This window comes from Aethalodelphis obliquidens, unplaced genomic scaffold (genome assembly GCF_003676395.1).
Source record: "Aethalodelphis obliquidens isolate GAN/ISIS:26980383/991018 unplaced genomic scaffold, ASM367639v1 scaffold97, whole genome shotgun sequence".
In the NCBI taxonomy this organism is placed as follows: domain Eukaryota; kingdom Metazoa; phylum Chordata; class Mammalia; order Artiodactyla; family Delphinidae; genus Aethalodelphis; species Aethalodelphis obliquidens.
This window is the reverse complement of record NW_020838041.1, coordinates 3,035,331-3,045,924: the sequence shown is the minus strand read 5'-3', so window position 1 is coordinate 3,045,924 and position 10,594 is coordinate 3,035,331. Positions and strand designations below refer to the sequence as shown.

At 64.5% G+C, this 10,594-nt stretch overlaps 1 protein-coding gene across 1 annotated transcript; it reads right to left on the bottom strand.

Annotated features, from left to right (window-relative positions):
* Positions 1-4,130: 4,130 nt before the first annotated feature.
* Positions 4,131-8,801, bottom strand: ELF3 (E74 like ETS transcription factor 3). Its single transcript, XM_027095979.1, has 9 exons — positions 8,676-8,801; positions 8,150-8,320; positions 7,647-7,868; positions 7,405-7,500; positions 7,179-7,298; positions 6,966-7,055; positions 6,693-6,809; positions 5,542-5,737; positions 4,131-4,897 (listed from the first exon to the last, which is right to left on the bottom strand). The coding sequence occupies exons 2-9, from the start codon at positions 8,310-8,312 to the stop codon at positions 4,783-4,785; spliced, it is 1,119 nt and encodes a 372-aa protein (XP_026951780.1). The 5' UTR covers positions 8,313-8,320; positions 8,676-8,801; the 3' UTR covers positions 4,131-4,782.
* Between the last annotated feature and the right edge of the window lie 1,793 nt (positions 8,802-10,594).

The following is a 10,594-nucleotide window of genomic DNA, read 5'->3' as shown; positions in this document are numbered from 1 at the left end:
GGGGGGGGGGGGGGCAAGGGGGGGGAAGGAGCGGAGGAGGGGGAGGGGAGTCGGGACAAGAATGAGGAGGCTACTGTGAGTGTCTCAAAAACTGGCACCTCGTTCTCCATCCTCCCACAGGGTCACTGGGAAGCATCCTGAAACCTACTCTGATGGAGCCCCCACCCCAGGGGCTTCTCAAACTGTGCATCTGGCAGTGGGGTTTCAGGCGGAGTCCGGAGTCCGTGGTGGGGCTGAGGAAAGAGGCGCAGGAAGCCAGGCTCCAGATCCTGGTCTCAGGCCCTTATAGGCTGTTTCTTCACCCTGCACAGCCTCGGTTTCCCCGCCTAGGAGAGGAGGGTCCATCCTGCCTCACAGGTCTGCTGGGAGGCTGATGGGGGTTTGTTCTTTGAGATCTCGTGGGCTCCGCAGTCCTGGGTGACCCTTCCCTCCCGGGCCCCCCGCACGCAAGCCCGGTGGCAAGGCAGATGCTCAGTGAGAGGAGGGATGAGTGACCCCTCACCCAGTAGGTGCTGCTTAGGGGGCAGCTGTCGACACTGAGCTCACGTTCTCACCGCACGCTGTGTGCCTTTGAGCAAGTCGCCTGCCTCCTCTGAGCCTCAGTTTCCCCATCTATGAAATAGGGCTTGTTCACCTGGGTCTAGTGTCCTGTCCCTCAGGCATTGAGATTTGGTTACGATGCAGGACTCACCGGCTCACCTAGGGACAGTTTTTCCTGAAAAGAGGTCAGTTTCGGGAAGACTCTGTGAAGAGGTGTTGCACAGATGAATCCCTCCACAGGGAGAGGGGCCGGGCCGGGACAAGGCTGCCGGGCAAGGGCGGCTCTTCAGCACCCTGGGTTAATCAGCTATGCCCAGCACAGAGGGCACCCATATTCCAGGGTGTATGGGTGTCCTTGATATGTTGTACACCAACTGGGCTAAAAGAGGTCTTGAGGTGAGAAAATTTGATGCTTCCAAGTGCATATCAGGGGGCTCTGGTCCCAGGCCCTCGTGGTGGAGGCAGCTGGCAGGAACCCACATCCAGGTATGACCCCCCCCCATCACCTGTTTGTTGATTGACAGCCTCAAGGAGCCATCGTTTTGCAGGTTGAGGGGCTGCAGGACGAGCTCCTAGTCCGGAAGCAGTAGGTGGGGTCAGGCACTTTCACCCCGGCTGAGGACTTCCTGCTTACGGGCCACAGGGCCCTGCGTGGCAGTGACGATGGTGGCTGCAGGGACCCACGGTTCTGCCTCCACAGACTGTGGTCCAGTGGAGCTGGCTCAGCACAGCCAGATCTTTTGGTTAAAGAGAAGCCACCATCCCGTTATTGTGTGAAAATTGTTCTGATTTTAAATTTATTTACTTATTTTTGGCTGCATTACGTCTTCGTTGCTGCACAGGCTTTCTCTAGTTGCGGCGAGTGGGGGCCACTCTCCTTTGGGGTGCGCGGGCTTCTCATTGCGGTGACTTCTCTTGTTGTGGAGCATGGGCTGTAGGCGCGGGCTTCAGTGGTTGTGGCACATGGGCTTCAGTAGTTGTGGCACACGGGCTCAGTAGTTGTGGCTCACGGGCTCTAGAGCGCAGGCTCAGTAATTGTGGCACACGGGCTTCAGTAGTTGTGGCTCACGGGCTTAGTTGCTCCACGGCATGTGGGATCTTCCCGGACCAGGGCTCGAACCCATGTCCCCTGCATTGGCAGGCGGATTCCCAACCACTGCACCACCAGGGAAGCCCAACCGTTCTGATTTTAAAGAGTTGGCCACGTATTCCTGGTTTTCTGCTGCTGCAGATGCACCTGTAGCAGGAGGCATGGTGGGCGGCTCAGCGGCTCTGACGGGCAGGGATGCTGCCCTCAGGGGTCGCTCAGGGCCCCATGAATGCCCAGCTCTGCTGTCGCCACTTGGGAGTGGTTCATAATTTTTAACAACGGGGCTGAGTTTTCATTTTGCATTGGGCCCGACTTGGGGGCAGGCTGGAGCCCACCTGGCGGGGAGAAGGGAAGCAGAACCGCTTCAGAGAGGCGGGGGGAGGTGAGCTGATAACTCAGGGGCTGGGGGTTTCGTCCACTGCAGGGGGCGCGCTGAGGCCGTGTGTGTGTGTGTGTGTGTGTGTGTGTGCGCGCGCGCGCGCGAGTGTGAGGCTGGGGGGCCTAAGTGCGTGTGTGCCCAGGGGGAGGGGGCGGCCGGGCAGGGAGAGGCAGGGAGAGGCACAGGGCAGCCAAGCAAATATTTATCGACCGCCTTCTCTGTGCCAGGCGCTGCGGAGGCACCGAGATGAGTAAGCCCGGCCTTGCCCGGAGGCCCCACAGCTCCTGAGGGTGAAAGGGTGTAAACAGAGCGAAAGGAATGGAAGACAGGGAAAGCTCGGCTCCCCCGCGTGCGGGAGGGGAGCTGAAGGGGCGGAGCCGCCCCTCCCCCGCAGGCACGCCCCGAGGGGCTCCCTCACCTGCCCAGCAGCCCCCCGACCCCACGGGGGCAGTAAGAGGTGGACCACGCCCCTGAGTCCAGCCGGCGGAGAGATGGGGACGGGCAGGGCTGCCAGGGCTGCCGGGCCCTGCAGTGTCCTGGGGAGGGGGGCGGGGGGCGGGGTTGCAGTGTTCGGACGGAGACACTGAGGACCACGCCCCCTAGGAGGGAGCGAGGCCCCGCCCCCTGTCGCCCCCAAGCGCCGGCAGGAGTCCAGGCTCCGCCAACCTTGGACCAGCCTCCTGCCCCAGCCGGGACACGGGGACGCCCAGTCCCCTCCGAGGGCTGTGGTGCGGAAGGAATGAGATAAAGGATGAGGAAAGCACCTCATAAACTGAAAACGGCAGGACAAAGGTCGGCGCGCCGTGCGGGCACTGCTGCCTCGGGCCCTTTGGCACGGGATGAAGGGCTGGGCCGCGGGCAGCTCTCCTCCCCAGCAGACCCTCCGGGCCGCGTCTCACCGCCGGTGCCTCCTTCGGGGCTGAAGAAGCTGATGGAGGCGGAGGGTCCTGGGCGGGCTTGGGGTCCCGGAGGTGTGCTGTGGTCCCGGGGCTCCTGCCCACTCTCAGAAGGGACTTAGGCAACGTGGGTGACCCTCTGGGAGCGCGAGGAGCCCAGATAACACGGGCGGAGAGGTGAGCACAGCGCCCGCACTTGGTCATTTTCAAGAAATGAGGCGACTATTAGGCCAGGACCCCCGATAAAGCAGCCGCGGGGAAGTGAGGACTGCTCCTAGCCCCCAGGCCCTGTCCTCCTGAGTGAGCCCCACGCACACACGTGCACACGCACACACCAGCACACACCTGTTTTTCTCAGATCCCTTTCTTACCCGCATCCCTTTGGTGAATAATCTGATATTTCTAAGACAGCTAAACAGCCTTGCAAACACACAAAATGGCTTTTTAAAGTGCTCCCCGGAACTCGAGGCCTCAGACTGAAGGAACTCCGCTCTGGGAGATGTTCTGCACGAGGACCCCCCACCCACAGCCCCACCTGAACCCAGATGTGTCATTCTGTGCAGACAGAGCAGCACCTTCTGGAGTCTGCCGAGAACACCGTCAGAGGAGCCCCAACCCTGGAGAAGCCTCTGGGGAGACGGCAGGGAGCACGGCTGAGTCCCCGGGGAGCCGAGCCTCCCTCTGCGTCTGTGGCCCGGGCTGTCGGTCTCCGTCGTGGGGAGGGGGCCGCGCGGCGGCAGCGGTGTCCGCAGTGCCACACAGACCAGGCCAGGCGTTCCTCCTCCCCCGAGTCCTCAAGCACTCATCTCGCTTTGTTTGCTTTTCCCTCCGCAAGATCATAACTCCGATTCCACGTCCGACAACGAAAGCTTGGATTCATCTCACAGATACTCAGCTTGCAGCCAGCTTGGCTGGAATGCACATCTACTCCCCAAGGCCAGACACGCAATTCCAGACTCCTTAGTGGACGCCAGGGCACGGCGGCCTGACAGCGGGGCAGCGGGCTGCAGAGGCCTGGCTCGGCCCAGGTCGCCCCGCTGGTGCCTCGTGGCGGCAGGACAGCCCAAGCTCCAGGGAAGGATCACCCGTCCCCTCACTCTCCCCCAACCTCAGCCTCCACCTTCACCTGCAGCCGGCAGATCCCTGCCCTGGTCCCCTTTCCCAGCCCCATTGCTCACATCCGGGCCAGAGCTCTAGACTTTAGTATACAGGTAGCTAAGACAAAGGTTAGAAAAAGCCCAGAAGGCACTTTATTGGAGGTCTCTGCCCCCATTCACAGGAGGAGGGAGCCAGGAGCCCCGTCCCAAGGGTCCCGGCACTGCCCTGCTCCTCACTGGTCCACAGAGGGCCTAGAACAGTCAGTGTGGCCACCAGCACCTGGTGAGGGAGGGGCGGGAGGGGAATGTCTTAGAAAAAATAGATCTCTATGTACATATCTGTATTTATAGCACATAAATTACGGAGTGCTCTGACCCCCGCCCGCGGAGTCCAAGCACTGAGTGGGGAGTGGGAAGCCAGTCCAGAAAGAGGGGGCCCTTCTCAGGGCCCAGGGCCCCCAGCCTTCTCAGCCCGCTCCGGCCTCTGTAGGAGGGAGGTGTCCGCCACTGGGGTCTGATTTGGTCTGACGCAGCCCAGACAGAAGGAGCCGCGAGCGCAGCTACAGCCAGCACACAAGTGGCCTCAAACACCAGGCTTGTAATTCCAAGAGGAGAACAGAGAGCAGAGGCCACCTGCCCCAGATGCCAGGACGATGGCCGACAGGAGCCAGAGCCTCAGCTTCTCTCCACGGCGCAGGGCACATGCCCAGGCGTCCTGGTGGTCCCCTCCGGGGGCTGCAGCCTCAGGTCCGAGCTTTGGTCGCAGGGCCGGTCCGACCCTCAGTTCCTATGCCCGGCCACCTCCTCCTCCTTCCAGCCGCTGGAGTTTTTGCCGAACTTGTAGACAAGCCGCCGACCGTCCACCCGCTCCAGGATCTCCCGTTTGTAGTAGTACCTGAGGGGAGAAGGGTGGTCAGAGGTGCCCAGGCAGGGGCCCGCCTGCCAGGAATCCTCAGGTGACCTGCCCCGCTGGGCTGCAGCCCGGCCGACCTGGGCCCGAGCCACTTCCTGCACGGAGCAGCCTCTGCTCCTTCGCCCTGCTCTGTCCCGCGCACCGGGCCATGCCCTGGCTTCTGTGTGGCTTTCGCCTCTGTCCTGGGCCCATCACGAAGCCACGTGATTTTAGGGTTGAGGAAACCTTAGCGATGGTCTGCGAGGAAACCAAGGTCCAGAGACAGGCAACTTAATGGCTTCAATGGTGTGGGCCTCGGCTACTGCCCTTTTTACCACCAAGAGCCTTTCTTAGGACGAGCCTTGGAGGCGACACAAAGAAATGCGGTCAGACCGAATTCAGTGTGTGCTGCGGGCCAGCCAGGCTCCCACAGAGTCCACGAGGTGGCCAGACCCCGTGGTTCCTCGCTGCCCGGGACTCACAGCCGCCGGAAGGGGGAGGTTCTGATGGTGCCGGCGCCGCGCTGCACGGGACTCACAGCCGCCGGAAGGGGGAGGTTCTGATGGTGCCGGCGCCGCGCTGCACGGGACTCACAGCCGCCGGAAGGGGGAGGTTCCGACGGCGCCGGCGCCGCGCCGCCCGCTCACCTCATGGCCCGGCTCAGCTTCTCGTAGGTCATGCTGCTGTTTTTCTTCTTCTGGCCCCAGAGCTGGGCCACGGCCTCCGAGCGCAGGAACTTGAAGACGCCCTCTTGCCGGTTCTCCCACTTCATGAGGCCCTCGTTGAGCTCCGGGTGGATGAGGATGTCGCGGATGAACTCCCACAGGTGGGTGCCTCTGGGGGCTGCAAGGCCAGGCTCCATCAGTCAGCGGCCCAGGCGACCCCTGACCCCCACGACTGCTGCCCATCCCAGCGCACAGCCTACTGGCGGCTGCCTCCCTCCTGGCCCCCCCCACGGGACAGCTGGGGAAGCTCCAGGAAAACCACGTCTCGCACGGCACAGAGGTTTAACTCGCTCAGGTACTCATCAAATGTCTGGCTGGGATACAAGAGCGGTTGAGACATGGGACCGCATTGAGGGGCTCACAGTTTCGAGGGGTCACGGTAAAAAAGCAGATACAGCAAAAGGTGGTGAGAGCTCAGCAGGGGCAGGACCACAGAGCTGGCCCGGCCTGGGGGACAAGGGGACGGCTTCCCGGGAAGAATGACCCCAAGGCGCAAACAGGCCCAGTGCGTGTGGGAGGGGCTGCATGTGCAGATGAGAAGGAGCTGCGGGGGCCCACGCAAGGGCCAAGGCCAGGGGGCAGGGACTTGGTGGGTGGAAGGGCCACCCCTGCGTGGCCCTCGGTGGACGGGCCGTCCAGCGGCCGAGCCACTGTCCCTGCCTGCGCCTGCCCAGCACCCGCCAGCAAGTGTGTCCCTCAGGCAGGACGAGGGGTGGGCAGGAAGCCTGGACCCCAGCGCCACCCTTCCTGCAGCCCCCGTGGCTCCGCCGCCACATGCACCATGAAGGACCAGCCAGGCCCTGCCACCGGGCAGGGACCACGCGCACCCTGGCCCCGTGCACAGGAACATGTAGAGGGCCCAGCTCAGGAGAGAGGCCCCCCCGGCCCCACCACGGCCCCCAGCCGTGCAGGGCCCCCTCACAGTGCAGGGCCCCCTCACAGTGCAGGGCCCCCCAGCCGTGCAGGGCCCCCCAGCCGTGCAGGGCCCCCCCGCCCCGTGCAGGGCCCCCCCCCGCCGTGCAGGGCCCCCCTCACAGTGCAGGGCCCCCCCGCCGTGCAGGGCCCCCTCTCACCCTGCTTGCTCTTCTTGCCCTCCAGACACTCCCGGGAGTCTTTACTCAGCTTTCGGGGCCGGCCCCGTTTCCGCTTCCCATGCTTAAGATCCCCCTTCTTGTAGTCGGGAAAGCCGTCTGTGGGGAGAGGTGGAAGGTCAGGAGAGGGAGGGATGGGGGCTGCTGGGGGACAACCCCCCTCCAGGAAAACCCTGAGGGGGTGGGGGCAGGGGGCCAGCCCCTGAGCACTGCCAGAGGAACACCCACGGGGACCAGGAGGTTCCCTCCGCTCACCCCCAGAGAAGAGCTTGCTGTCCAGGGCGTCCAGGTCCACGTCGCTTCCACCGGAGTCTGAGGCCTGGGGGCTCTGAGACGCGCCAGTCCCTGGAGGGGCGGGCCAGAGTGAGCCCCTTCCGGTCCTCCCAGAAAGCCCGGGGTCTAGTGCGGGGCGCCAGTGCTCAGGGCATCTGGGGAGGGGAGGCTGTGGGCAGACGCCCGAGGGCTCACCTGCGGTGGAGACGTCAGAGCTGCCCGGGGAGGGGGCCCCGGTGCCGAAGCTGCCCGGGTAGAAGGGGCTGGCCTGTCTGCAGTCCTCAAGCATCTCCGGGGCAAAGGGGCTTCCCTGGTCTGGGGGGAGGTGAGAGTTCAGAGGGGGCCCTGACTCTCCCAGCTGGGGGTGTGGGGCAGAGAGGGGACAGGACAGGCTGGGGGGGTTGAGAGAAGGGGCTCTCACCCAAGGGGCCCTGGTCCCCCAGGGGTTCCAGAAGCGCCATGCTGTCCTTCTCCAGAAGCTCCATGATCCAGCTGAGCTCGTCAGGGAAGCTGGAAGCTGATGAGAAGGGGGTCAGAGCCCAGGGGTCTCCCCTCCCCTCCCTGGGGCTCTCTCCCTGGTGGTGCCCTCGGGCCAGTCCCCAGACCAGCCTCCCTAACTGAGGAGGGGGCGGGGCAGGAGGCGGGCTCCCCTCCAGGACTCACTGAGGTCCCACAGCTGGGAGTAGAGCTGGTCCCCCAGGGGCCCGAAGACCAGGCGCAGCTCCTCAGGGGCGCAGCGGCAGAGCGCAGCCCCGTCCATGTCACAGCGCGAGAGGTCAATGGTGCTGGCGTCATACTTGTGCTTCTCCACTTGGTAGCTGATCCAGTCCAGGACCTGGGCCTTGGACCAGAGCTGGGGCTGCTCTCCCAACCAGCTGGCCTTCTCTGCAAGGGGCCGGCACAGCGACGGGTCAGCCCCCTTCTGGGGCCAGCTGGGGATTCCGGGGGTCCCGCCTGGACTCTCAGAGCACCCAGCCAGGAGCAGGGCGGGCGGCGGTGCTCACAGCACCCCGGCCAGCACCCCCGCCAGGCACAGCCCCCAAATCCTAACACCCCAGCTTCTTACAGCTCACCCCAGCCCTCCCCCTGCCCGATCCCCCACTTGTCCCAGGCTCTTAGGCGGACGTCTCCCCCTCCCCAAACGCCCAGCCCCTCCTGAGACCCACCTGTGCCCTCCAGGGGCACCTGCGGGCTGCTGAGCGCCAGCACCAGGTCATCGGCCCCGAAGGCGGCGGCAGGGGGAACAGAGGCCAGATTGGGGTCATCCGAGCTGTACATCGTACTGAAGTAGGTGCTAAAAACGTTGCTAATCTCACAGGTTGCAGCCATGAGGCTACCTGGGAAGGGAGGGCAAGGCCGGTGAGAGCCAGGGACCCAAGGGCGTGAAGGTCAACATCTCGTAGGACACCCTCTCCTCAAGACGGGCTCCAGGGTCTCAGAGCCCGGGGGACGGAGGGTGTGCTGGTGGGGGGCACAAGGCCTCCCGCTGGGCTCCCTCCTCTGCCTTCCTGGGCCCACGAGTGGGACCTGCAGTCGTGGCCACTCTGTCCTTTGCAGGGACAGGCTCTCGGGCCCTCAGGACACCGCCCAGCCCTGCAACTCCTGCTTGGGCAGGCTCAGAACCAAGCTCCACCAGCCCCTCCCCAATCCCCCCGGGGCCAGGCGGGGGAATGTGACAGGCAGGGGTCCTACCTTGGCGGCCGAGGGTGTGGCAGGCGGGTTTAGGGGCAGCAGGCGGAGGAAATCCAGGGAGAAAGCCCCGCCAGGTAGCGCTGACACGCAGGCCAGGCCGCGCTCCCACCGCTGCGCTAAGTAGAAGCTGCGAGCTCCGCCCGCGCCCGGGCCTTTATAGGCACCCGCGGTAACCTGAGCTGGTGGCTCATTGGTTGAGGGGATTTCCTGGCCTTTAGACTGGGCTCCTGGCCCCAGGTGATTTGCATATTTTGTGCCACTTGGCCGGGATCCAGGCCGGCGGTGCTGGGAAATCAGGCCCGGCTGGTTTAATGATTGTCAGGGTCTGTCATCCCGCACCCTCTGGGGTTGGGCACAGGGCAGTGGCCTGGGCGGGTGGCAGGTGGACGCTGGGTGGGCATCTGCACTTTCGGCCACCCTTTGGCTCAGGAAATTCCTCTGGGGGGGCCAAGCCAAGGATGGGCTGAAGCGGGGAGGGGCGGGGAATCTGGGTCAGAACTGGGTCAGGAAGGCTCCTGGGCCCCCAACGTCTGCGGGTCTGAGGACAAGGGGGCCTAGCAGGGAGGGAAGATATGGAGGTTTGGGGATCTTTCCCATGACGCCCGGGATTCGGGCTGGAAGGCTCTCCAGACACCAGGCAACGTTCACGGCCTGCCAGCCTTGCCCAGGGCCCCAGCGTCCCCAGCAGCCACAGGGCCGCCACTGGCACCCACTTAGTTGGCAACGTCTCGGCCTCCTTTGCCTGCCGGACGCCATCCAAGCATCAGGGTCGCTGCAGCCCCCTCTGGAGGACCTGGCTCTGCTCCAAAGAACTTACCCGGCCCCTGACAGAGCCCACTGCGTGGGGCTGCCGAGGGAGGGGCCGGACCCACGTGGACGTGTTTACCCCTCTATCTGGCCTCCATCTAATCGCCACGCACACGGCTCAGCGGCACCTACCTGCTGCCCTCTAGCGTCAGAGGCCCGGCTACCTGGGCTGGCTCAGCGCTCATCAGGGGCCAGGCCACGTTAGCAGGGCTCCGTCTAACCCTTGTGAGAATCCTCAGGATGTGTGGTGATCCCCATTTTAGACGAGCAGGTGGCAGCTCGAGGGTTGAAGACGTGCCCAGGCCACGCGGAGCTAGTTAAGTGGGGCTGAGGTTTAAATCCCCCAACTGGCGCTCCTTCCAGAGGCCCTCACCCTCCCTGTGGGCAAGGCAACCCCTCCTACCCGGGTCTCCTCCACGATCTCAGCCCTAACCACAAGGGCCGTGTCCCGCAGACCACAGAGGCCTGCGTAGGGACGGCACAGGCTGGCGAGGGGGCACAGACGGGTCCTGGGGCCTCTTCCGTTTCCCATCCATGAAGACAAGGCCCTTTGGACTTACTGATCCCTCAGATCTTTATGCATCAAAGATGCAGCATCTGAGCATCTCTTTCCCCTCCTCCTTGGTTAATGCCAAGGTCCTGGGAGGCCCGGCCTCAAGGGAAAGGCCATGCCCCAGCCCCCCTTCCTTTAACCCTCTGTAGGACTAAGAGGTTTGTCTCAGGAATCTGCCTCTCGTCCGGGGTCTGACACTGCTGGGTGCCCCGCAGAGCGGAGGGCGTTAAGGTCCAGGGTCCCTCCCACGGGCCACGGTGGGGAGCCGAGCTCTGGGGCAGCAGCTCCCCAGCCCTTCAGGGGCCTCCCCCACAGCCCGAGGCACGCCCTCTACCCTGTCCCTCGCCCTGGAATGTGGGAGAACCAGCTCCAGCTCCAGACGGCTCACGTGCTCCCCGCCAGCCCTCCGAGAGCACCTGGCTGGGAGAGGGCTGTGGAGGGGGCAGGAGAGGCGCTGTCGCAGGCCCACCTGGCGGGACAGCGGGGGACACAGCTCAGGACGCCTGGCTGTGAAGCTGACTCAGGCTCCGGCTGCGGAAGTGGTCCCGCGGGGCCCCTC

Bases quoted from the DNA above. Each gene is read 5' to 3' on its own strand.
- ELF3 (XM_027095979.1), bottom strand. From the start codon at position 8,312: ATGGCTGCAACCTGTGAGATTAGCAACGTTTTTAGCACCTACTTCAGT. The intron at 7,869-8,149 runs GTGGGTCTCAGG...GGCCCCTTGCAG, and splicing joins GGTGCCCCTGGAGGGCACAG to AGAAGGCCAGCTGGTTGGGA. The intron at 7,056-7,178 runs GTGAGCCCTCGG...CCGCCCCTCCAG, and splicing joins CTCTGACGTCTCCACCGCAG to GGACTGGCGCGTCTCAGAGC.